General features: G+C 39.4%; 3 protein-coding genes across 4 annotated transcripts in view; 2 read left to right on the top strand and 1 right to left on the bottom strand.

The window, feature by feature from the left end:
* The window catches only part of myo1ea (myosin IEa), a 54,370-nt gene extending 44,766 nt beyond the window's left edge, over window positions 1–9,604 (top strand). Inside the window, exons 20-28 of the mRNA XM_079244737.1 lie at window positions 1,763–1,877; window positions 1,960–2,129; window positions 2,212–2,357; window positions 4,429–4,575; window positions 4,791–4,948; window positions 5,184–5,273; window positions 5,362–5,569; window positions 8,096–8,265; window positions 8,347–9,604. Coding sequence (XP_079100863.1) covers window positions 1,763–1,877; window positions 1,960–2,129; window positions 2,212–2,357; window positions 4,429–4,575; window positions 4,791–4,948; window positions 5,184–5,273; window positions 5,362–5,569; window positions 8,096–8,265; window positions 8,347–8,423 — 1,281 coding nt within the window. The 3' untranslated portion in view covers window positions 8,424–9,604. The remainder of the gene's footprint in view (window positions 1–1,762; window positions 1,878–1,959; window positions 2,130–2,211; window positions 2,358–4,428; window positions 4,576–4,790; window positions 4,949–5,183; window positions 5,274–5,361; window positions 5,570–8,095; window positions 8,266–8,346) is intronic.
* Window positions 9,605–11,680: 2,076 nt separating this feature from the next.
* Window positions 11,681–13,307, top strand: LOC306773184 (piggyBac transposable element-derived protein 4-like; the record flags this gene model as incomplete). The annotated part of the gene is made up of 2 exons (XM_079262928.1): window positions 11,681–12,838; window positions 12,936–13,307. The coding sequence occupies 2 exons, from the start codon at window positions 11,681–11,683 to the stop codon at window positions 13,305–13,307; spliced, it is 1,530 nt and encodes a 509-aa protein (XP_079119054.1).
* A 2,591-nt stretch (window positions 13,308–15,898) lies between these two features.
* Window positions 15,899–26,513, bottom strand: part of rnf111 (ring finger protein 111) — a 28,294-nt gene continuing 17,679 nt past the window's right edge. Inside the window, exons 4-14 of one of the 2 annotated variants that reach the window (XM_079242603.1) lie at window positions 25,586–25,740; window positions 22,806–23,000; window positions 22,252–22,631; window positions 21,788–22,034; window positions 20,765–21,122; window positions 20,558–20,683; window positions 20,258–20,375; window positions 19,730–19,810; window positions 18,923–19,018; window positions 17,950–18,053; window positions 15,899–17,401 (exon numbers count right to left, since the gene is read on the bottom strand). In XM_079242603.1, coding sequence (XP_079098729.1) covers window positions 17,284–17,401; window positions 17,950–18,053; window positions 18,923–19,018; window positions 19,730–19,810; window positions 20,258–20,375; window positions 20,558–20,683; window positions 20,765–21,122; window positions 21,788–22,034; window positions 22,252–22,631; window positions 22,806–23,000; window positions 25,586–25,740 — 1,978 coding nt within the window. In that variant the 3' untranslated portion in view covers window positions 15,899–17,283. The remainder of the gene's footprint in view (window positions 17,402–17,949; window positions 18,054–18,922; window positions 19,019–19,729; window positions 19,811–20,257; window positions 20,376–20,557; window positions 20,684–20,764; window positions 21,123–21,787; window positions 22,035–22,251; window positions 22,632–22,805; window positions 23,001–25,585; window positions 25,741–26,513) is intronic. The other variant, XM_079242604.1, reaches the window with a different exon arrangement.

Here is a 26,513-nt window from a genome sequence, read left to right as displayed (position 1 = left end):
TGTTGGATCTAATAAGTGAAGTTTGTTTGACGCCGGGCCAGATGTTGGAGGAGTTTCTCTACTAAAGTGATGATGGATTTCCTGGTGGCTTGCTTTCTGTCAGACATCTTTATGTGTTGGGGCAGATTAAACACCAGCAAGTTGTCATTTGTTGTCTGTTGTCAGGTTCTTATTTATGAGCGTAATTAGTTTTGCGAGGATGGATGTTGAAACAAAGTTTTTAATGACATGAGTATCAAGAAAACTAATCAGTAGCAAAATGTGTTGAAAATTAGTTTTTCTTTTCTTTCTTTTTTTTTTTTTTTAAGAAGCCGTGTAAAAACGTCTTTGCAGAGCTTTTTAAATTAAGTGACAGTTGTGTTTATTTTTTACGGGTAAATTGAAGCGTTTCCCTTTTGGCTCAGATTAACTTTGCCACTTGAGGAGTTACAGTAGTCAGTGAGTAATCTAAACCAAAACACCACCTGCTTTTTGCTCTTAGATTTGCTTTTTAAGAAGTTTAGTCCCACAGAAGCGTGCTGAGTCCCTGGTGATTATGCCACACTTCACACTTCAAGGCTGTGACTCAGTGAATCTTTAAGCTTACAGAAGCATTTGTGGAGGAGGATCTGATGTGTGTTTGTCTTCCTTGTGGTGTTTCCCGTCACACTATGGCCTGTGCCGACTTTGTTGATGCCAGGCCTGTTGCAGCGGTGGATGGGATGTTTAGTCTGGCAGGGAATGGGCAGAGAATGTGATTGCGTGCCAAGAGGTCCATCGGGAAATGACATAAACTGGTGAGAAGTCTGGTGGTCCATTGGCACACAATGTACTGATGACCGGATTGATTATACAGAACAACATAGATCTCTGGTTCTCAAAGGAGGGGTGCATGAAATTAAACATGGATCCCTTATTTATTGGTCCATCATTATTATAATTAATGAAGAGTTGTGGGACTGGGAACTTTCTCAGGAGTAATTTACCAAGCTTTTCATAGCAGTCTTGGCAAACCATTCATGCACTGGTTTTTGTTTTTTTTTGTTTTGTTTTACTTATAAACTCAGCTCATACACTATACATACACACACCAACGCAGCAAGAAATGTTTGGGGGTAATTTAACAGATCAATATTTTCAGGAATTGGACCATTCATCCTCCTGATGGCTTCATGTGGAGTGAAATACATAATTAAACAGCAAGAACTTTAGGGTGATGCTATATCACTGCCCACTAATGTAACACCAGGTTACACCATGATGGCACCATTCAATGGCTCAATATAAATATATAGGATATATACATCACCCCCCTCTTTCTTTTTAGTGCTGGAGCCTCATTTGTGCATCAGAGATTTCTGCAGAATTGCCGTATCACCAGCCCCACATTAGTAATGATAACATCTTAATAGGCACCATAAACAAGAGGATTACTTGATCAAAGCTTTTGCAGAGCTCAAATGGGTTACTAACTGTACTGTAAAGCATGAAGATGTGGTCCTCCAACCATTTAACTGCTGTTGTTTGTATATTGTTTCCAGGTTCTTGTTCTGCAGATTTTCTTTACCAAATGCTGAATTATTGTTTCAAAAGAGACTAGTTTAAACAAAGTGATAAAAAACTCTGCAGTGAAATAAAAAGTGTTGTTTGTCAGATAGTAACACCATCTAATTTACAGAAGGAAGGAAACTTATATTATTCCTTCCATTCACTGTGTTTAGATGTGTCTGTACACTGAGGTGTGCTTGCTGGATGCTGTGCTGATACTGTTTTTTCCTCATAGCTCTTTCTGCTAGAAGAGACCAGGGAGCGCAAATTTGATGGCTATGCGCGGACCATCCAGAAAGCCTGGAGGAAGTATGTGGCCCGCAAGAAGTATGTTCAGATGAGAGAAGAAGGTGAGTTAGGAGACCGCTTTGAGCTTTCGAGTCCATCTTCCTCTGTCCTCACATCTCACCTGCCTTCTCTGGGTTTGTTTAGCATCTGATCTGCTGTTGAACCGAAAAGAGAGACGGCAGCACAGCTTGAACAGAAACTTTGTAGGCGACTACCTTGGTATGGATGACAGGCCTGAGCTACGACAGTTTCTGGGCAAGAGAGAAAAAATTGACTTTGCTGACAAAGTTACAAAATATGATCGACGATTCAAGGTTTGTTTTTTTCAGTTTATTTCTCTTTTTTTCTTTCAATCAACAACTTACAAAGGCGTTAATGTTGTTCTCTCATGTTTAGGGAATCAAGAGGGACTTGATCCTGACCCCTAAATCTGTGTACTTGATTGGGAGAGAAAAGGTGAAACAGGGGCCAGAGAAAGGTCAGGTGACGGAGGTGCTGAAAAGGCGGATTGATGTTGAGAAGATTTCGGCATTGTCTCTCAGGTACGTTTGCTTTAAAGTGCTGGGTTCCCTTAGATGTGATCAAACTGCAGATTTTCTAAAAAATAAAAAGACATCTTTTGCATCAGACAACAAAACAAACACTTTTCAACTTACAGCTTGTCGTTTCCTCTCCATGATGTTGGGCAATGAGCTGCCAAACTATTTTACTCCTCCACATGCTTTATGCAGAGACCCACACTAGATAGATAGATAGATAGATAGATAGATCTCTCAAGAGTATCTGAGCTTAAAGTGTGTTGAATGTGTTCTAAGTCTGTGGCTCTTTTATCGACCGCTATGTGAGATGTTAAAGAGCTGCATAGCGTGGGGGTCGAGTCTGTCGAGCAGTCGAGCATGTCTTTGACAGCAGTCTGTGGCTGAAGCTGCTTCTCTGCCTGGAGATGGTACTGTGCAGTGGATGTTTTGGGTTGTCCATGATGGACAAGAGTCTACTCAGTGTCCATCACTCGGCCACTGATGTCAGACTGTCCAGCTCTGAGCCAACGACTAAACCTGCCTTCTTCACCAGACTGTCTAGCCGTGCAGCGTCCATTTTCCTGATGTTGCCACCCCCCCACCCCCACCCCCAACCAAACGACTGCGTAGTTGAGGACTCACCCCCTTCTGTCTAATCATTAATGACCTAATCATGTTGCAACCAAATACATTCCACATAAGGAAGTTAAGGAAGTTTTGCATTCATCCTATTTACATAAGTCAACTTTTTGCAATGTTTTCTGCTGCTACAGCACACCACCTTCTGCAATAAAAAGGTTTATATCCTGGTAATGATAATATGTAAATTAAAAAAAGAAAACTTGACACATTATTGGTGCAATTATCAAAAGTTTGAAAACCCTGAATACTGTTTGTGTAACTGAGTGTTGAGCACCTAAAACTGTCTGGACTCCTGATCTGCATTTTTTTTTGTCAGTGGTTTTCCTCTTTGTTTTTGCCTTATAACCATAAATTTAGCAATAGATGGATAAATTTTGCCCAATAATAAACAGGAATAACTGTTAATTTGCATTAAGGCAGACACTTGATTGAATTGCATTATTAAAATTGCATTGACATATAATAAAGTAATAATGTTTGGAACATCTGACTGTAACACCAAAGTCTGACATAAACAAAATGAGCAGATTAAACCCGCAGTTTGTATCCCTGAACAAAATGGCAGCTGCAAAGACTTGCCAAATGCTAAATGCTCGAGCTTTGAGAATACTTGATTTTCCACAACAATGTAGTCAAAGGCAAAGGTGTGTTCAGTGAGATAACTTCCTATTGCCATATTTTCAAACCTGTAGTGGTCTTGTCTTCGCTGGATGAAGTGGCAAGAGCTTCCACACCGAAACCTCCTCTCTGCTTGTGGTTTGAGTGCTGATGAACGCCTTTATGCCAAGAGTTGTATCAAAATGAAGACAACAGCAGAGGGAGAGCGTTAGCACACAATCTGTAGACACTGTACAGCAAGGACGTCATGAATCTCCTTTCAAAGTCTCAGTCTGGATTTCCAATCACACAAGTTCCCATATCCCTGTAAAATTCACTCAAGAGACACAGAAAACATGTGGAGAACATTAACAGTACTTGTGTATGTTTGTGTATGCAGACCTGATTGAAAGCAGGTTGTTGCTGATGCAGAGTCAGAAACATTTCCATGAAAGAAAACATCAAAATAACATGACTGAGAAACTTGTGGTCCATTTGTTGTTTATAGCAATTGTGAAACTTGTTTCTGAGGTAGAGGACTCACTAGGAGCATGTGGCTTTTGAGTCAGTGGCGTAATATGGACCAGGTGGGGGAACGAGCGAAAGCGGGAGTCGTAAAAAGCTCATCAGAAGAAAAACTCCACCTCGTTCGGAGGAACAAAGTATCTTTGTGTGAGTTACGGGTTCAGGCTGTCTCCCCCTCCTTGGATGTGAGCTGCTTTGTGAGGCTTGTGATGCAAATCTGAAAGACGACTCCCCATCTTAGCTTCCATATAAGCACAGCACAAACCAGAACAACCTGATTACATTTACTGTATTGGTTTTAAAGTGTGTGTTACTGTATTCATTGTTTCAGCACATTGCAAGATGACTTCATGATTCTGCATGAGCAGGAATACGACAGCCTGTTGGAGTGCGTCTTTAAAACGGAGTTCATCAGCTTGCTGGCCCGAAGGTTTGAGGAGAAAACTCAGAGGAAGCTACCACTCAAGTTTAATAACACGTAAGTAACCACATAACAAATGGATGAGTTATGAGGAATAATATGATTATTTAGCAAACTCTTCTCATTCAAATGTCCAATCTGAGCTAAAAGCATCTGACCCCCCGAAAAATACAAAAAATAAAGAAGTTTCACCTCAAAATAACCTCCTAATAATTATGGATACAATGTTAACATGGCATTAGTTGTAAAACCGTTGATTTGATTGTTTTTAGACTGGAGATGAAACTGAAGAAGGAGAACTGGGGCTTCCTGAGTGGGGGTGGCTCCAGGCAGGTAGTGTTTATGCAGGGTCAAGGAGACCTGCCGGTACTGAAGCCTTCCAGCAAATCTCTGCAAGTCAGCATTGGCCCCGGGCTTCCCAAGAATACACGTAAGTATTCACAGTCTCACCACACAGATCTGTAGCCATGATGAAGTGCATTGTGGGATAAGGAAATACAGTTCAAGCACATGTAAGAGTGCACTTAATGCAAGGTGCTCTTAGTTAAGTATATGCCAGCAGTATATGAGGGGGATCTATAATAAAATTAAATGTAGCTCAAACCTTTTTTTTTTTTAATGCCTTCACATCTGTATTTATGTATTCCTGGAAATCTCTGTCTCAGGTCCAAGCAGGAAGAGCTTCAGTCAGGGTCGTTCCAACGCGCCCAGAACACACCAGCACATCCCATCGCGAGCGGCACCAGGACCTCCAGGTACCCTGGTCACATCTCGCTCTGAGCAGCTCGTCTCCTGTGCAGGTGCACAGTCTGTAACACTGAGTTATATCTTTTCTCTCTGCAGTTGCTCACCAGAATGGTGGCCCGAAACACACCAACCATGCTGCCAATCACAGGAACTCACAGCATCACAGTCACCGGCATCCCTCGTCCAACAACGCATCACGCCCCATCCTGCCCAGCAACATCAACCAGATAAAGGAGCGAGGCGGCAAAACCCGGCAGCAGCCAAACCTGGACTGTCTGAGGGTCCCTGATCAAGGAGCTGCAGGGTAAGCTCATTTGTCAACTTGTCGATCAATAACTTCATAACAAATGCAGGTAATTGTCTGTATTGAGATTAATTTAAATCAGGTTTTCGATATGACATAGGTCTATTTACTTATTTTATAAATAACTAAAAATGTTGGCATGCAGTGTTCACATGTGTAACAGCTCAGCTTCATCAAGTGATATATCTGTCAGTTACTTTCAGGGTCTCATTACATATGAACAGTGACAAACACACCCACACAGCCCACGCCCATACTTGTTTCCTGTAATTTGACATAATATGGATAATTCATTTTTTTATAGTTCTGGAGGCAGACGGCCATCTTCAAATGGAGGAATGTGAGTTGGAGTGTTTGCAGTGTTTATGGTGGTGGTTCAGTATTAGAAAAGCTTTCATCAACAGAACACACTGATGCTTCCTCTCTTATACAGCTTGCGTCTAAAAGCCTGACCGTAGTTGGCAACTACTACTTCATTTTCTACTCTTGTTGCTAAGTTTCATTCAAATAAAATAGGATTGTTTTACATCTCCTGTTTACCACTGAGTCAGTTTGCTTTCAATACACAGATGTTACTGGAGGGGGTAGATGTACTCATTTAGTGGGATATGGTACATACAGTATGTTTACTAACCATATAACTTACTGCTCACTTACATCATACGTGTAATTCAGTATCACATGCTTGAAATTAGGCTAAAGACTAATTTAAAAGATGGACAGAATAGAGGAGTAATACTTTCTACTCTGATATACAGGTACATCTCAGAAAATTTGAATATTGTGAAAAAGTTCAATATTTTTTGTCACTCATTTCAGAATGTGAAACCTATATATTTTATAGATTCATTACACATATAGAGTGAAACACTTTTAATATTCAGTCATTGAAATTTTGATATTTGTGGCTCACACTATTCTATTTCTTAATATTCTAATTTTCTGAGACACAGCATTTTGGGTTTTCATCATCTATAAGCCACAATCATCAAAATTTTAATAAATAAATGTTTGAAATGCATCACTCTGTGTGTAATAAGTCTATATAATGTATGGGTTTCACATTCTGAAATGAGTGATGAAAAATATTGAACTTTTTTTCATAATATTGTAATTTTCTTAGATACACCTGTAAAATCTGTTCAGCGGTAGTTTTTTCTGAAGTGAGATCATGTACAAGATCACCATCTTGTGGCAGATTTTTGAACAACTACATTATTCATGATCACTGGTCAAAACAAAACAACAAAAAGTACTATTTGTTTGGTTTTCAGGTACTCTTGCAAGATGGTGATGATGCATGTACATGACTTTATGGGAGAAAAAAAAACATGCCATGCAAATTTGGGTTGAAATTTCCAAAGAAAGGAATGAAGTTAAAGATGCAGCAGTGCGGTAAAAGTAGCATTTTTGCTTCATAAAATTTGGAAGAAAAAAAAAAAGCATTATGCATATATTTGGGCACCCCTAAGATATTAAAGTGAGGTTGCAGGCCTTAAACAAGTGCAAACATGCTCACCTCATTCTGTTTATTAGAATAGATCAAGTAGCAGAAACTAGCAGAAATGCTAGTAGCGACTTTATAAATAACAATGAGTAGCCATGGACTATATATGGCCTGTATCGCACTCCATTATCACATGAGACTCATAAGGCAGAATAAGGCTATAATGTTTTTAGGTTGGCATCTACTTGTGATGTAAATACGTTCACAAGTATATATTTAAAAGAAAACCTTTCTTGCTTTGACACCACAAAATCCCGCCTCACGTTTGCAAATTAACATTGATTTAAGCCTCATGGATTTTGCACTGAAGAAACTTAAAGATGAGCAAGAAGCAAAGGTATGTTTTTAGTAGTAAAGGTGAAGAACTTAATGAAAATGTCACCTCTCCAACTGTGCAGCATATGATGTCTTCTTGACACTAAACAAAACCCCGGCCACAGTCCCGACTGAATCATTGCCAAAACTATATATAAACCTCAAAGAGTTTGCAAGATAATAACAATGTTAATGGAAGATAAACTTATAAAGAAATGATAACTAGAAATATTCCAAAGCAAGAACTGAAGGATTTTTGACTGCGATAAAAAGTGACATCAGACAGATGTTATTATCTAGTGGTAATACAGGGTGCCCAAACATCTGCTTTTGGTAATTTTTTCACTTTTGTGATTGTGAAACTTTAAAAATCTGAAATTGAAGTCTGTCTGGTAAAAAACAAAACAAATAAAAAAAAATTTTTTTTAAAAATAAAAAAAATGTTCACCTTTTTTGCCTTTTGGATATAAGCTCATCTTTTAGTACTTTTTGACAATAAAACATATTTTGACCAAGGTTGCCCAAACATTTGCATGCAGCTGTACGCTGACATTTATTCCAGTGACATCACTGAAATAAATATCTGCTGGGAACTGCTCTTGAATTGCAGCAGCACAGATAGCTGAATCTTTCATCCAGAATTCTCCTGGACGCAGCCCTTCCTGACAGTTGTGTGTTTCTTTCTCTGTCTTTTGTTACTTCAGGGCCCACCGGCCATCAGCCAGCAGGCCTCAACCAGGGGGAGGGCGACCGAAGCCTGCACCCAAACCCAAACCCCAGGTGCCCCAGTGCAGAGCTCTGTACGCCTACGATGCTCAAGACACAGATGAGCTTAGCTTCAATGCCGATGACATTATTGACATCATTAAAGAGGGTAGGCGTGTGAAAAGAAAGCATTTTCTTACAAGACCTTTTCTTTAAATGGCGCGCTGATGTTGTCATGTTTGTCAACCAGATGCATCTGGATGGTGGACGGGACGACTTCGTGGAAAGCAGGGACTCTTCCCGAACAATTACGTCACTAAGATATAGAAGCTGCCAATTGGCAGCACCAGGCAACAAGCCTGCTGTGTCCCTACGGAGCCTCACGGAGGACTGAGGATGGGACGAAGCCAACAGAGAAGCACTGTGAGACACTTCCTCCACTACTGCCTTAAATAAACGAATGTAACTGTCGGTTACGCCATGAGACCAAAAGACCACCGGTCTTGAAATGAGGCTCTTCTCTAAAGACAAAAAGACTGTTTGACCCCAGGGTCTGTTTTCCTCCACAGTCCCTCTGAGTTCTGAACAAAACTATTTATTGTATTTATAGCTATCTGTTTCTTCCTTAGACATTGTATCTTGCTGAGGAATTGAACTAATTTTTTTTTTTTTTTTTTTTTTTTTTGAAGCATTGGAATGAAATCTGCTAAATCTCTGGGACCAGGCTGTGATTTTTACTCTCAATATATTATTTTTAGATGAAGGTTTGATTGCTGAAGGAAGCATGGTTGTGTCTGTCAGAACTGAAGTGACTGCTGTTTTATCAGAGATATTTGTTTTAATATAGGAACAGACTCTTAATAAATCACATCACTGTGATTTTTTTCTAATGATTTTAAATACCAAAGCAGTTGAAGGGCATTTTGGTTAAGTGGTGAATCTCCTGGAAAACATCATCTTACTTTTGTTTTTGTTTTTCTTCTCTTATCACATCAGTATATCTTCGACAAGCAGCAGCAGCTGTGTGTACAGTTACCTAAGCATGCTGTCTGTGGTGTATAAGCACTTTATCGGTACAGGTACTACCTTGGACACAGACACCGTTACTTGTTCATGCCACAGCCAGTAAGCTTAGTCTGTTCAGGACAGATTGCCATGCTAGCAATAAGCCAAGTTGGTGAGTAGAATAATTTGTTTACAAAAATTATAACAGGCATCGTTAGATCTCAATCTGTATATGTGTTCATAGGACATAAGAGTTTGCCTGTCGGTAGAATTTAAATTTATTCTCTTTTTTTGTTTTGCATTTTTATCTGATGAATCTGAAGAAAAAACTTTTCCTTTGCTTTTTCACTCTTATGGGGCTGCTCTATTTCCAGTTGATCTGAAGCTACATAACTGTAGCGGTTATCACAAACTATGGTGAACAAATGTTTGTTTTGTCCAATGTAAAAACGAGTATGGTGAAAGAATTTTTTCCTTAATTGTTTTTTTTTTTTTTTTTTTTTTTTTTTGTGGCACAACACAAAGATCCTTTTGCTTCAGCTTCACTGTTTCTGCACATTGTTTGCACTGCTGTTGCAGTACTTACACATTCCTTAGTTGTTGTTTTTTTTCCACCACATAACCACATTATGATAAATTCAGTAAAAATTCGTTATAAAATAAATGCTGGTATTCTGTCATAACTGCATCATGATGCCTTGGATGGTTTAACCTTCAACACACTGCCGACGCATGAATGCGCCGAAGTACAGTAACGCCCATAAGACTGTATATAAAAGACCATAGGAATAAATATAAACTTCGGGTATTACTGGGATACGAGCGGAAATGAATATATTATTATTCAGAACGACATAGCGACGAAAGGCGACGAGGCTGAAGTTAGCTTCCGATTCGTAGATTCCGAGCATAGACTGTATATAAAGAGATGGACGGAGTCTCCATGACGTCACCCATAGGTTTCTGAAGAGCTGAATTGAAGCTCGGTGGGCGGTTCCTACCGTCGCCATATTAGCCGCGTCATGCGCGTCGTCTTGCCCTGAAAATACAAATATGGGCAAAGAGGTGGAGCTGAGAGGGCAGCCGTGAGGGTCATGGCGGATGATTGACATCGAACGAACTCTGAGCTTTCCGTAGCTAAAAGCTAACCAAGCTAACCCCGAGATAACGGGAGCTACCCAGCTAACGGAGGTAAGCGGGCTAAAGCTAAGTCACGCTGTTAACCGACTAAAAACCGCCGACTAAAAACCGCGGTTGTTCTACGTTCTTACTTGAAGCCAGATTGGTACCTGTCAATCAAAAGGACACGCCCCTAAATTTGCCGAACTTCGAGGTTAAATTACTTTAAATTGGGCGAGTTAGAAAAAAATTCACTCCCCCCACAGTTGTCATGAAGGTAAATCTGACCTATAAACCGAAAATGGATTTTTGAACCAGGCTGTAAACATGTTTATTTCTGCTGTGAAGTTGGCCTTTTTAACATGGGAGTCTATGGGGATTTACTCTGTTTTGGAGCCAGCCCCTAGCGGATGAAGGAGGAACTGTAGTTTTATGCTCTTCTGCATAGGCTTCACTTTTAACCGCCGGAGGTTGCCGCTTGCTTCCAAGTCGCGATATGTCTAAAGGGCAATTCCACTGAATTGTTGGAAAACTAGATTGCATTAGACCAGGTCCTGACAAAAAACTACAACACTTAGAATCTTCAAACATGGACTGAAATATTCTAAATACTATGCAGATTCATTAAAACATTGTTTCTGATTTGTGAAACCTTTATTCTATTTATGAAAATGCAAATAAAGCTCATTTTGCAACATTTTTGGCATCTGGACCACATTAGACCAGGTCCTGACAAAAAACTACAACACTTATACTTTACAAGTCAGGACTGAAATATTTTACAAACTATGCAGATTTAAGAAAATGCAGTTCATGGTGTACATCCATACACTAAATGCAATGAAACAAGCTTCATTTCCATTTTCACAAATAGAATAAAAGTTTCACAAATCAGACATTTTATTTTATTAAATCTGCATAGTATTTAGAATATTTCAGTCTTGGCTTGAAAAGCTTAGGTGTTGTAGTTTTTTGTCAGGACCTGTTCTAGTGTGGTCCAGATGCCAAAAAAATGTAATGAAACTAACCTTATTTGCATTTCCACAAATAGAATAAATGTTTCACAAATCAGAAACTATGTTTTAATGAATCTGCATAGTATTTAGAATATTTCAGTCCAGGTTTGAAGAGGCTAAGTATTATAGTTTTTTTTGTCTGGACCTGGTCGAATGCAGTCTAGTTTTCCAAAAATTCAGAGGAATTGCCCTTTAGACATATTACGAATCGGAAACTAACTTCAGCCTCGTGACTGGCGTTCATTTGCAACCGGTTCTGTGTAGATCTTTGCAGCATGTGATTGTCAACACTTTTTCAAAGTTGTCTTACTGTTTTTTGGAGTAATTGTGGCCGCTATTGATGAAGAGACAATAGCACGAGAGATATCCATGGACGATGATTCGGAGGATTAAGGAATTTTTGGATTTCCAGAAGCAGATGTGGAAGAAGCAACATGTCGTGTCATGCACATGCGGGATGGTTGTGATGGTGGCAGCAGTGACAGTTCGGACAATGAAAGCGAAGAACAAGCAAGTGAGGAAGTTTCCGATGGTTTTGCCCACAAGTGGTTGATAGCATTTCGTGAACTTGCAGGACCACATCTAGGAGACAATGATGTGTCTGAAGGGGAACTGTTTGAGCTCTTCTTCAACGAAGAGATCATCGCTCTGTTCGTCCGCGAGACTAATCGGTATGCGGACCAACTAAAAGATGCAAAGAGGGACAGAGCAAGACTATGGAGTCGTGTTGATCTCTGGAAGCCAGTGACAACCGAGGAGATGGGAGCATTTCTTGCTTTGCTCTTGCTGATGGGACGAACGAGGAGATCTTCATACAATCTCTACTGGTCTCCAGATAAACTTCTAGAAATGCCTGGTTTCTGCGAAGTGATGGCTCGAGACAGGTTTCTGAGCATTTTGTCATTCTTTCATCTTGTGGACAACACTACTGCAAAACCAAGAGACAACCCAGAGTATGACAAAGCCTTCAAGTTGCGCCCCTTCCTGGACCTCCTGTTGCATCTGTGGCAAAAGTTCTTCCATCCACAGAAAGAAGTGGCAGTAGATGAGAGCATGATAGCTTTCAAAGGCCCCACCAACCTGATGCAGAATATGCCCAAGAAGCCACACAAATGGGGACTAAAAGCTTGGGGACTTGCTGATTCTCGCACCGGTTACCTGTGGAATTGGCAACTCTACATGGGGAAAGAAAACAAAGCAGTACCAGAGGGCACGGGACTGGCCCATTGTGTGGTCAACTCTTTGGTGGAGCCTTTGTACCACAAAGGGCATATAGTGCATATGGATCATTTCTTCTCGTCGTCCCCACTTTTCCAAGAACTCTTCAAAAATGAAACAGGAGCGTGTGGCACAATAACACCCAACCGCCAGGGTGTCCCAGAGAAAATAAAGAATGCCAAGCCCCAGCCAGGACAACCTGCCATCACCAAGAAATACCAGAACATTTTGTATCTCAGCTGGTACGACAAGAGAGCAGTCAATCTAGCCACCACAGTTCACAGCACAGAAACCTTCAGAAAAACAGTCCACTCGAAGTATCACCCAGAGCACCAGTGTGTGATTGAGAAGCCTTGTGCCATTGAGGCACACACCAGACACATGGTGGGTGTTGATAGAGCTGATAAGCAGCTCACACACTACATGCATCTCCACAAAAACAATAAGTGGTGGAAGAAAGTATTTTTTTTATCTCTTTGAGATGACCTTCTGCAACGCCCTAGTGATTTGGAAGGCCCTACGAGGGACATGGAGAAATGCAGAAGCCTTCAGGCTGAAGATTGCTCACCACATCTTGGATCCCTACCAGACTGGTCCCTTAAGAAGAGGGGTAAGGAAAACAGAGAATCCCCCCACCAGACTGAACATGCATGAGCACTACCCAGGCATAAATCCCAAGAGGCTTGCCACTGGGAAGCCGTCAAGCCCCGACTGTGTTGTATGTTCAGACAGGGAGAAGAAGAGACACCAGACGCAATATGTTCGCAAGAAGTGCAATGTACCTATGTGCCTCTTCCCATGCTATGAAAGGTACCACACCCTGGTGAATTTCAAGCTAGAATGCACCCCCTGATCTTCACCAGTTTCCAAGAAATATATGCAGAAGACAATGAAAAAGACACTATGAAAATAAATTTTCATTCTTTATTTAATCATGTACAAAATACCAGGCTGTTACAACAATAAACAAGAAAGATATGTGCTTTTGAAACAGGTAGGCATGATGTTTTTCTGTTTGTTAAAAAGAATGCAGTTTTATAAGGGAAAAAAATATTTTTTATGCAGTGTAATTCAGGTTAAAGCATTCTAGTGCAATACACACCATTAGATTCTTCTGGAGTCTTTTAATAAAGCATACAACATTGAATAATTAATTTTTGTGTTCTGATTTATTATTGGAGATGATTTATATTCACAAACTTTGTACCATACTTGAGTTATTGGTTACAAGCTAATAGATTCAGATAAATGTCAGTGGCCCAAAGAAAGTTGATGCAACAGTGCAATAAAACACTTTTGAAAAAGTCAAAGTTGCATCAGTCTTCCAGTTCAGTTAACAGTTCATGATGGGAATTTAGCCGAATTAATGGAACTTATTCACTTAGTAATACCCAAAGTTACTCTGCTCATTACGATGGTATTCTTTGATTTAACATACAGTTACTAACTTAGTATCTGCATGTCAACCACTCTATGTTATTAGGAAGTAGCACCACTTGTCATGGTGTACACATCAATTGATATTTGAGTCACATACTTTATATGTTTTACGTATAATATGTTGTTTTAGCTAAAGTTTCAATGAACAGACCTAATGAAACAAAAAAAAATTTCCCCTGCAGTTTGGTTGAAAAGATTAACTGTTTTCATATTCTCTCTTGGTACATTATGTCCATCTTGTGGTTGATGGAAAAATTGCACCTGACTTTATCCTCGAGTTTAGCTTTTTCTGCTTTGACAAACTTAACTTTCCATGTTTAAAAAATATATTTTGTGGCTCTATCAGGTAACCTAATCTGAACTCATTTGACATCATTCAGTCTACTCTGAAGTGGTCTCTATATATGCACAAAAGTCTTTAATTTTCTGTTTCATTTTCCACATTTCAGTCTATGCCAACCATGCTATAACATTGTCTATTATTCTGTTTTTATCAATTAGTACAGAAATGACTTCCCCATCTAATTTCTTTTTACAGTTTTTTACAGTTGCTTTTGTGCATTTCTCACAACGGAATTAACATTTAAAGAACAGTACGTTTCTCAAAACAGTGCAAATTGTAGAACCTTAAGGATAATCTGCAAAAGCGTCACTTGCTAAAATTTGATAGTTCATCCCTCAAAAGCAAGTAAAAGTATTTGTCGATAAAACTGTCAGAGCCATCAAAATGAGAAGCTCTGTCACCGTTGAGTATTAACAAGGTGCTCAAATGGCTTAGTCATGTTTTCATTGTGACAGTCCGATCTGTAAGACGACAAACTCAGATCTTATAGACACAAACTGAAAATGTCTAAGGCAGCCCTACACAATGTAAAGCCATTTGAAAACTATACTACAGTTTTATTAATTCATATATATCTTTTATAAAGTATACCTAGATCAAAATTTGTATCTCTTAGAAAAAACAGTAATGAAATTTGTATTTGATTCATTATTTTCTCCTTTTAAAATACCCACTGGTGTATTAGAAAGCCTGATTTCCAGCATTTATAATGACAATGTGCAACAATCATGACTGTGGAGTGAGAACAGCTGAAAGTGTAAACAGTGCCCAAAGTACAATGTGTCAAATTCTCCAAACTTTTATTTGTATTTTCTGATGCTATGCTACGTTGCTATGTATGTGTCAGTCTCAGATGTATGACTGGCACCATACTGACAGACATGTCCGAGTAAGATGCTGGAGCCATTGGTGAACCCATATCTCCAGAAACTGTGACCTAAATTGCCTCATTACTCAGATGACAACTCCACAGAGCCAGGATCGTCGCAGAGTACCTCCAGAACATCCAAGTGGAAAGCTGGAAGATAACTTAAATCACTTTGGGCATGGTGTATGTGCTGTAGGGACCAACACAACCGTGCTGGTTGACATCTATTTTTGGGGTGGCTTCACCTACTTTGGTACTAACTACGTTAGCTGTGCTGTTCATTCTAGAAAAGCACAATCCTTACAAGTTATATCTTGTTTTAAAAGGGACCAATCAAGCTTCCCAACGGTGTATAACACAACAGAACTGAAGTGGAGTATAACTGACCCAAAAGAAATGGCTTTACTTTCTGTGCCAAGTTTAATTTGCAACCAAGTAACACTCAACTCTGTAGATTCTATTCAATATATGTACAAGCAAGTCTGAGCTGAAACTAAGTAACTTATAAAAAATGTAGAATATAAATTCTATAACAAATGTTAATTTTCTATTAAAATTACTAAGAAATAAATTAAACTGGCTTGTAAAAATAAGAACTGAATTATTTCCTTTACCTATTTAAAAATAGACAAAACAAAATAAATACTTCAGCTACAGCTGTGAGGATTGGACTTTCAAAGTGCAATTTTCAAAGAGGACACCAAAGCAAGGACTTCATCAAGAGTTATCCAAGTTTATTAATATTATTTTTCAAAACTAATATAAATCCCACAGAATATGATCCTGGTGCCTTTAAGTCAATGAATGCATGGATACCAGCTTTAAGTACTGCATTTCAACACTCAATTCAAAATATCTTTTTTTTTCTTTTTTCATATTGATCAGAGTGGAAATACATGGCCTCAGCACACTGTCATATTCATTACTATCCTCCTGCTTTTTTCTCTCTTGTGCAAGTCTATGCAAGTGAGTTAGTCAACAGTATTAGTGTTTTTCTTTCTGCAGCATCCACAATGGATGCTGCTGCTCAACTACAGAGAGACAAAAAGGGAGGGTGGGTGAAATGGTTCGAAGTGTGAGAACTAACAGTAAATATTTATCTGAGCTGTGCATTTCCCTCTGAACACACACATACAAACGCACGCACACAAGATTAAAAAGTCATTGCCACTGCCTGTATCAAATGAACATGATCCCAGTTTGCAGGCTCATGTGAAATCTCTAACACATATAAGTCTGAGATCATCTTACAGGAAGCTAGTTAAGCATCACAGGCCCATTTGCAGAAAGGAACCTCATCAAAGTCAAGAAAAGATTCACAGCAGTTCCCGACAATCGCTCAGTTTCGAAAGAACAGTCAAGAGAGGGATGTGACATTCTTTTCCTTGCTCTCTAAAATACATCAGATGGTGGTAACGGTGTTAAATGAAGGTGCAGGAGGACATGTAATTGTAGCAAAGCATGTGCATATTCTGGGAGTGAGGTGAACAGTAGAGTTTATTTTCCACTCTAGAAATACTGGGTGTGCACTAATACAGCAGCTGTTCTGTTAACATATTTTCCTAGTTAGGAATGTCTTGATTTACCTAAAAAAAAAAAAAAAAAAAAAGAAAAAAAAGAAAAGAAAAGAAAAGAAATCACTAACAATCCACATCTTCTAAACATGAACTAATTAATACAATGATTGGTAAAATGAATCCTGCAATGTTTTTATTTTTAAAAACCGGAGGCTGACATTCTATTCTAGTAAAGCAAGGCATTTGGTTTACAGAAATGCATCTTTACTAGAGCAGCTACCCTCACCTGCAACTCGTTAGGCTGTGTTAAGCCCATGTTATATGTGCAAAAAATGCATTGCAAGGAAACATGCAGAGAAACAAAACAAAATGACACTTGAGGAAACAATCAAAAGCTACATGAAAGCTTCATAAATACAATAAAAGTCTTAAACCCTTAATGGAGATTTCTAGCTGTTGTAGTAATATGTGAGAGCTGGCACTATAGGCTCAATGCGTTTTTGTCAGAAGTTAATTTTTTCTCTTTTTTAATTTTTTTTTTACCATTTTCTCCAAGTAGAGCGGCGCAGGTAATTCATGCCATCTTTGGTTGACTGCAGTACTGAAGAGAAAATTAATGACTTCAAAATAAATTCTGAAAAGGGTTGTTAGAAAAACAGCATCAACTCTCGGCAGACAGCTGCGCCTCAATGTCCACTCTACAGATGGGGCACTTCTTATTGGTAAGGAGCCACTGATCCACACACAGCTGATGGAAGAGGTGCATACATGGCAGGCGTCTGCAGGGGAGACAATGGGGAGAGGCGGAAGAAAACTTTAACATCCTAATAATGTGCATTGCTTCAAATAGTGACAACAGAAGTTAACAGACCTTTAGACCGACAGCTTCCCTTTATTTAATCTGTTATATTTACATCACATTATATATTATATTATATTATATTATATTACAAAATCGAAACCTATGTAACAAAAAAAAAAAAAAATCAAACACTGTCTTTTAATACCAACAGAGGGCAGAAATGTGTCTTTAAAAGCCTGAATGAGTGCCAAAAAGCAGCTCCATGTGGATAATAATTTTAAGGCACTCGGGAATTTTCTGCTGGTTATTATAACACCTCTGGGGTTTATTTGTGTGTGTGTTTTTTGCTTCAGACAAAAAAAAAAAAAAAAAAAAAAAATCCTCTCAAGAGGCTGAGCAAAAACCTAAGGACTGCACATGCCATCCAACATGCTTTTTCTTAATAGAGACACACAGAAAGTATAATTCACACACACCTAAAACCACAAAACGTGTGGGACAAACACTCTTAGGAGACACATTTACCTGACGTCCTCCCCCTCCTCCAATATTGACAAACAGATGGTGCATTTTTCTTCTGTATCTTCATCAGCGCCTTCGTCTTCATCTTGCTTACAATGCAGCTTTCTCTGTTTGTGAGACACGTTTGAAGACATGACTTTCCATGTGCAGCATCGGTTAGCAAAACAGCTACAATAAGTCATGACTGATAGTTAGAATTTATTTATTCATATATATATATATATATATATATATATATATATATATATATATATATATATATATATATATATATATATATATATATATATATATAGACACACACACATACATGTGTAAGATAAGAGATATGTGTGACATTTATATAAAAATATGTCATTACAGGAGTATCAATAAAGGAGTAAATGTCTTTTGAACAATCATTTCAACAAAACAAACTTAAAAATTGGGGACAGAGAGAATGGTCATTTTGTTCTGAAACAGAATAACACTTTGGGGGAAAAAAATAAAAGATAAAATAAGACAAAATGAAATAAAAATGTAAAATGTTATTGGCCGAATTCCCAGGCCCCCAAGAGTAACACTAATATCTATTGTACATGTGAGCAGAGACATGTTTCCAAATTGATTTGTTTGTTATTTCTCACCGATTCTGGGGTTGCGTGCATATTTTTCCCAATAGATGCCCAAGCTTCAGGGGTTAACTGTTGGTCAATGTCTCTCTCCAACACCTTCTGTATTGGGTGGCAGGGTGTTAGATTGCTTATATAGATACATTTGTAGACCTCTAAGGAAAATGTTCCCCAACAATATCTTCACAGCTGCAATTTCTGGTAAAAGACACTACTGTATTTGCTAAATGTAGGAAAAACATGAGATGTTTGAAATGAGTACAAAAGACCAGTGCACACTCTGTCCCAGAATACACTATCAAGCATGCAGCATTAACATAACTGGTAATCAGTATAGTGATGTGTACACTCTGACAAGCCCTTACTTTTTTGTACTTGTGTGGGTAGGTACACCTCTCTATGGTTCCCTGAGAGGCTCCTCGGTTCACAGTCCCCAGTCTTTCTTCTAAATGCAGCAGGTCCTGATGGAAGCAGTGCAGAAAAATGCTCTCAGGCTGACAATGTCACCTGATACAAACTTATGTTTTCATTGCAGATCTTGTTATGCCTTTTTTTTCAACCACCTTAAGTTTAGCCCAATCATTTAATAATGACAAAGAATGACATTGCTGTCTAAATTCTTCTTTAAAGTTAGAACTTTAGCAAATGTTCATCACAGGTGTCGGTGCGAGTCATCTTTTAACAAAAATTACCAGTATTTGGTTTTTGTTGCATACAAAGAAACATGCTGGATGGTAACACAAATGAAGCAAAAAGAAGACGTTCCTCAGTAAGGCAAAAGCCATTTCTGCACAAAATAGCCTCAGCACACGTGTTTTGGCAGCGCCTTGGAGTTTTTTGCCTTGCTCAAATGCACTGACATAAACCTGAACTCAGTAGTCAAACAACTGACTTCATAATTATTGTCCAAACAGCTAAGACAAAAGTGACTGTGACTCTGCAACATGTTAAGCTACATAATTCCTTTTTTATTTTTCCAACAACAGCGTTTTTTTCCATTCCAGGATGTATTTTTAGTGCAAATAAACCAACGTTAGTTATGCAACACAATCAAAATAAAAAATAAACATGATGTAATTATAAAGTTAACAGATCCAATAGCAATGATAAATGAAAGAGTGGTAGTTATTTACAATTTCCCACTTTGTTACAAATACTAAAGCAGTACTTACCTCATAGGTTCTTCCAAAGCCAGTCATTCTAGATGAGATGTACCTAATGTGCGGGTAGGTCACTTCTGAAATGCCAGTGTGCTACGAAGAATACAAAATTGCAGGACAGTTAGTTTAGTTAAGAAAATTACAGCAAAGCCTAAATTCAGTATTCTGTTTCCAGAGGTGCTGATTGTGTTTCTGAAGCTGATTTATAACAAAGTTACAATGTTTAAAAACTATATGTAATGAAGGCAGCAATGGTACAGATCACAGATAATGAATTCTACCATTGCACCACAAAGCAACCATATAAATATGGGAGAGATTTGACTCAAGGATTCTGGATGTGTTGAGTGTGCACTTGAAATGCTTCATGAGCTGCTATTAATTGCTAATGAATTATTCATGTGGTTCACAAAATCATCCTTGAAATAACTGATGTAATAAATAAGAGGCCATCGCAATTAATCACACCCAAACTTTGCATGAAGATATTACATTATTATATATGCTAATGGGTGCCTTTGTGCTCAGGCTTTTTCTTACCATAAAGGGAATAGGGAAGTGGTGCAGTCTTGGTGGAGGATGGTAATGGGGCAAGTGGGAGTGCAGGTGCCCTGACGTGTATGGTGCCACAGGTACTCCAGCTTCTATGCCCAGCTCCCTGTTTAAAAACATCAAAAAGTAATTTTTTATGTCAATACTTTCGTCATTTAACCCGTGGAATAAAATTTTAAGTTATAGAATTGTTGTGAAATTAGAAATCTATCGTATCGGTTTTGCACCCTGGTTGTAAACTAGACTAAATCCAACTATCTGTCAAGCCTTATTACTGCCGATACTGACCATGCTGTTCTCTGCTCAGGCTGGCGAGGATGGGAAGACATAGTTTGTGGCACATGGATGTGGTGCCCATGGCCATAATTGGGATGCATTCTGTGGGGATGAGGAGGCGGACGCTCATGTGCTCGCCTGCAAAGAAAAGAGAAATACATTTTCTACAATGACTTGTCTATAACTCATATCTTATAACTGGATGATAACCATACGTACGTGGGGTGCTGCATCATCCTCCGCCTCTGAACTTCCATCCTCTGTAGCATCTCATGCTGATGGAGCCTCTGCACTGAAGGTCCCAGTGTTGGCATATGGTGCGGCAAGGTTTGGTGGTCTGTAGGAAGGTGTTGGGCCAGTGGGGCACTTGAAGTAGAGAGGTGGTGAGTAGATAGAGGAGGGGGAGGGGCGGGAGGAACTGCATGACCTGATGGGTGGGATGGCAGTGGTGTATGAAAGGTGTGGGGAATGAGAAATTCGCCTTGAGGAGGGGGCTGAGGTGTAAGTTGGGGGTTCCCGTGGGAATGAGGGCAGGTAGTGGATGGCTGATGATGCAAGGAACGTGTTAGAGAGCCATCTGGAAGTGAAAAGAAAGAAACATTCAGAAAATAATCTTCCCAAGGCTGGTGAAAGTCTGCATTTGTGTTCTTGTTAAACACCAAACAACGCAGTCGGGACTTTCCAGCTTGCCTCTGCTGTGAATCTATTTATTGCTTTAAAAAAATTTTTTTTGTAAATACTGTCATTTTAAAACAATGCTGGTTAGTAATACGTGCATTTACCAAGGACACACAGTTCACTATAATGAGTCATTTATTAAATAAATTTCCATATACTTCTTGGTTTAACTGTTCTTGGTATAAACTACATTGCTGTCTTCTGTCTGGACTGACATGGCACTGGCAGGCCAATGGGGAAAATCAAAGGAACAAACAACCAGCAATTTCTCATACATTAGGAAGCCTTGTCACAGCACTTCTCTCTCTCCATACAGGAATATCATGAGTAGCAATTAACATTGCCTTGTTCATCTCTCTCAGCACTTGGTGCATTAACCATCGCCCTCTGTTCAGCATTTGATTTTGAGGATGGATTTCATTCACTATTTTACACAAACTATGACACCACAAGAGGGATTTCCATCATTCAGAAGCAGATGACTGAAATTTTGATTGTAAATCGAGGCATTAGAACATCAGTGAATGTTCGACTTGATGCAATGCATCATAGCAGCCTACTCACAAGACGGGTGCATGTAATGTCTGCAGGGCTGAGGTTGGGTTTGTGGCTGAGCCACCATGGAGGAGCCAAAAGAGTCCACCACAGCTGGCTGGCTGGGCCCAGGGGTCGCATGTGAAACATAGGCAGGAGGCCGTGATGTGGAGCCAGGGCAGCATGGGTCAAAGGCTGAAGTGCTGCCATGGAAACTAGCCCCACTGTTTCCACTACTCCGAACACTGCTGTTGCTCAGGTCTACTGGCAGAGTTTGCTGTGGGAGGAAAGCAGAAATATTAAAAGAAGTATGAGAACATGAACGTGAACGGCAAGCTGTATTTTTAATTAAAACACACTGTTAGATCAGACAGTATCTTTTGTTTTCGTGTTCATGGGAGCTGAATTTATGTGGAAGATTAAAACGGCAATAACTTACAGACTACAGCACAACTTCAATATGCTGGCATAATTAACAAACATCACAGACATACCTGATCATGGTAGTGGGCTGCATTGCTGCTACTATTGTTGTTGCTGCTGCCGCTTATTCCTGCACAGGGGGCAGGCAAAGCACTGGGACGCTCCACGTGGCAGCTTGGCTCCTGAAAGGGCACAGTTCCTGGGGGCTGCGGTGCAGGGTGATGGACATGGTGGAGAAAGTGGTGAGTGTTGCTGTGGCTGTGCTGAGAGCCAGTGGTCTGCTGAGAAGACGATGCCTGCAAGCAACTTGAATGGGAGTGGCTCAGGGACAAGTGGCCAGGGGAGGGGCCTCCACACGGGGAATGCTGCTGACAGCAGGATGGGAGTCTGGGCATGGCTGTGCCTGTGTTTTCTCCTACTGCACCCGACATGCCTGCTCTGCTGTCGTCTGCTGAGAAGAAGACAAAAATGAGTGAAACGGCAAAATCAAAACAGCAGGATAGCATTCAATGCATTTACCAGACTGCAAAAGGATATTATCTCTGTCTTATGCTTCTTCTGAACAAGAGTTGGGGAAAAAAACAGTCTACATAAGCAGGTTTCATTGAGGCATGTGCCTTCTTACCCTCTGTGGCTGTGCGAGCAGAGACACTTGGCCTCTGTGTATGCATACTTTCAGGTATTGAACCTGAGCAGCTAGTGGAAGGACCTGGGGCATCGTTGAGCTCTGAGGTAGAGGCATGATGGGAGGATGATGAAGACGATGACCTGACTGCCTGGGGGTGAATGCTGCCAGAGGTTGTTGGCACAACTGAGAGATCTGAAGAAAAATAAAACAGTTTTAATTAGGAGGATTTTGGGCAGTAAGCTGCAGGAACAACTGTGCGAGTTCAGCTGAGCTGATGACAGATATAGAAAGTCCTCATAACAAGGAATGAGGTGTAACTTAACATTTAAAAAAAAAAAAAAAAAATCAACCATTCCATCAATCCAAAAAAAGTAATGTGACATCTCATGACTATCAAAACACCATCTAAATATACCAGCTCTGCGCCTTAAAACGTGTGCCATCTTAGTTCATTTTACCACCTTAAACTCAAACTGTTTGCAATAAAGTAATGCCAGCAAGGACTATGTGTGCTTATTTGCAGAAATTCAGGAGCAAACCTCATTAGCATAGCAGTGTGTGTACTCCATCTACTTTTCATATTAACAAATAAATGATCCCTCTTCTCCAAAAACATGCAAATACTTCGTGCTCTGCCTTTTTGCTGTACATCATAGGCATGAGCTGATTACTTCACAGTCCCCTTACATAATGAGTAACTAAAAATATGGCATTGAATGTGGTTAATGTATGAGAACAAACTATTCTTACAACTGAGCCCCTCATTGTTAACCACTCAGACATAATTACAAAACATTATAAATTTACATAGGCAAATAATAAACCATTTAGATTTCCATTTTGAAAGGTTTGTTTGGATAATGGCTTATATCAGGCCATTTACTTTTTATATTTTTAGCATAAAGCTCTTATTTTCATGAAATGAAAAACACATGTAAACAGATTAGTGTGCACCTCAACTAGGGTGACCAGATCTTCTCTCACCAAATGTGGGACAAAGACAATGAATATATGGGACAATGTGTGATTTCACTCTTTCATGACAAAATTATAAAAAATAAATAAAAATCTTTATATTCTGCTCTTTGGTAATAAAATTACTATCCAAACATAACCAATCTGTTACTTTTTTTTAAAATTGAAAATCAAGTTCTCTGACAAAGGGAAACAGTAAAAGCTTGCATACTATTTCCTTGTTCCTTTCACGCTATCAGAATCAAACAGAATTAGCAGTCGAGGCTATCAGGAACATGTCTATTGACTGGGAAGCCTCCCTGTGAGTAGCGCGTCTTTTATGTGACTCTCGCATTTTTGGTGCCGTTTCACATTATATTCTACGCCGTGTGACACGGGAAAGTTACTTTGACAAACATCACAAAATACCCTCACAGTCTCCTCGAACAGGTTTAACCCAGTAATATATGCTTTCCCAGTCTTTGTTGTAACAATACTTTCTTTTCTTCTTCGCTGTGGTCGTCTCCCAGTCCTCCATGATCAATCAGTTGTTTTTCTATTTATTTATTTATTTTCGTTAGTGGGTGCACCGGTGCATCCCAGACATGCATTAAGTCCCTCCTCCTATAGTTTGATTGACATGAGTGTCAATCAAATCAGCAGGCGACGTGATGTGACAGCCGTCAAATATTTTGCCACACACAATTAGTAAAAGTCAGTTTGTTTTGTTTGTTTTTTTTTCCTTCACAAAAGTATAGCCTGGTCATAACAATGCGGGACAGTTTGTGGGATGTGTGAAAAGTAATAGAAATGCGGGACAATCCCGCACAAAGCGTGACATCTGGCCACCCTAACCTCAACCTAAAGTTCCACATCGCTTTAAAATCAAACCCATGGTGAGCAAATCAAAGATACGTGTGGTATACCCCATATTAATGTCACAATGTTAAACTTCCATCTATTCATTTTCTTGATCACTTAGTCCAATCAAGGGTTGCGGGGAAGCTGAAACCTATCCCAATAATCATTGGGCAAGAGGCAGGGGACACCCTGGACAGGTCACCAATCCATCACAGGACCGTTGAACTTTCCATCTTGCAATATGTATTTCACCTTAAAACTTACATATTCAATGGAAAACGTTTGATGTAGTGAAATATGAAATGATAAGGATACGTAGCAGCTTTGTCTTTTCACACGTCTGTACACACCACAACTTGTTTTTTTAATTTTTTTGGTTTTTAACATGTTGGATATAAATACTTTCAATGGATTAGATTTCTTTAGCACTTTTCAAGCCACTCAAAGCACTTTACATTTTATCCATTATGCATCCACTCCTCATTCATACTCTGTATACTCCAAGAAGACAGGCCATCCTTTAAAGTGGAGGAAACAGGCCCATTACACAAACCATGACTATTCAATCCTTGGAATAATAATTTCCAGGATCGGTTTTCAGATAGGGCTCATGAGCTGATATAAAGTGGGGAAGAGGGAAGTATGATTGGTGATGTAAGCTACATGTGTAGCCACAGCTACCCTCGGGCAGACTAATGTAAAAAAAGTCATTGGATGACCTGCTCCACAACCTAAGCCATTAAATAAGTTCTCAAGGATGCCCACACCTACATACAACTGCACAAGAATAATCCCCATGACTTTTATATATATTAATCAGCTTTCTAAAGATACCATATTTATCCAGCCAAAAGAGTCTGTGGTCTAAATTAAAAGCAAGTCAAAGTTATGATTAGTTTAAGACATATAAATAAATGCAGGTTGGAGGTTTTTTGTTGTTTTTTTTTTAAATTCATACTTACCATCTTCATCAACAGTGAGGTCCACCACCTCCCCAGCATTCTGACGCAGGGGTTGGATAACCGTGGAGATTCTGTGACGTCCACGTGGCTCCTGGAGTCGATTCTGAGAGCAACTACTGGCCCAAATCCTACCAAGACCTCCCACTGAGCGTGACCTGAAGAAACAGTTTCCTGTTACAAATCTGCAGAGTATGACCACAAGTAATAATTCCAAAGGTCAACGTTCAATTTGTTAAAAGGGAGCCAACGTTAAATGACTGCAGATGCATCGACAAAAAATATAATGGGACCATAGCAGTTTAGATTTTAAGACCCACTTAAGACCCCAAATAATAATCTGGGTCCCTAAAATTGTATATCTCAAAGAGTTTTTAGCCGAAGAAAAGCTTTAATGAAATTATTGGCTCATGCAAGAGTTGCCTTTTTCCTCTTCTATAGGGTGGTATTAGTGGATATAGTAATGTGCCTCCACCCACCAGCAGGTGACATTAGCTGACTGCGCTGCTGACTATGTTTGGGGCTGCTATTGCTGTTGTTGCTGTCATTTAAAAAGGAAATAAAACTAAAATAAAAAGAAAATGAACTAAGGACCAAAGAAAAAAAGACAGTCAAGTGGTAAGCAACATCATGCACGTTTGCATACAAGTAGAAAAATCAGACGATCCACTTGCTACAACATGAGCAATTCACATCTCAATGGTCCTTCTTCTCCCAGCTAGTCTGGTCCATCTGTGGTATGAGCTCCTCTGGTCATTGGCCCTTAAAGCTTTTCCCAGATATTTTCCCAGTATGGAACTCTTGTAGCTGCTCTTCCAACAATTCTCCAACCTCGCTCAGCTACAGAATGAAAGTCACATTTCCTCCCTCAACCTTGCTTTTATTGTCTTCCTTATCTAACTTTTACTTACTATCTAGCTTGTAGTAGCCA

Source organism: Telmatherina bonti, assembly GCF_933228915.1.
Source record: "Telmatherina bonti genome assembly, chromosome: 1".
Lineage (NCBI taxonomy): Eukaryota > Metazoa > Chordata > Actinopteri > Atheriniformes > Telmatherinidae > Telmatherina > Telmatherina bonti.
The sequence above is the reverse complement of the archived record's forward strand: the minus strand, read 5'-3'. Positions and strand labels throughout refer to the sequence as shown.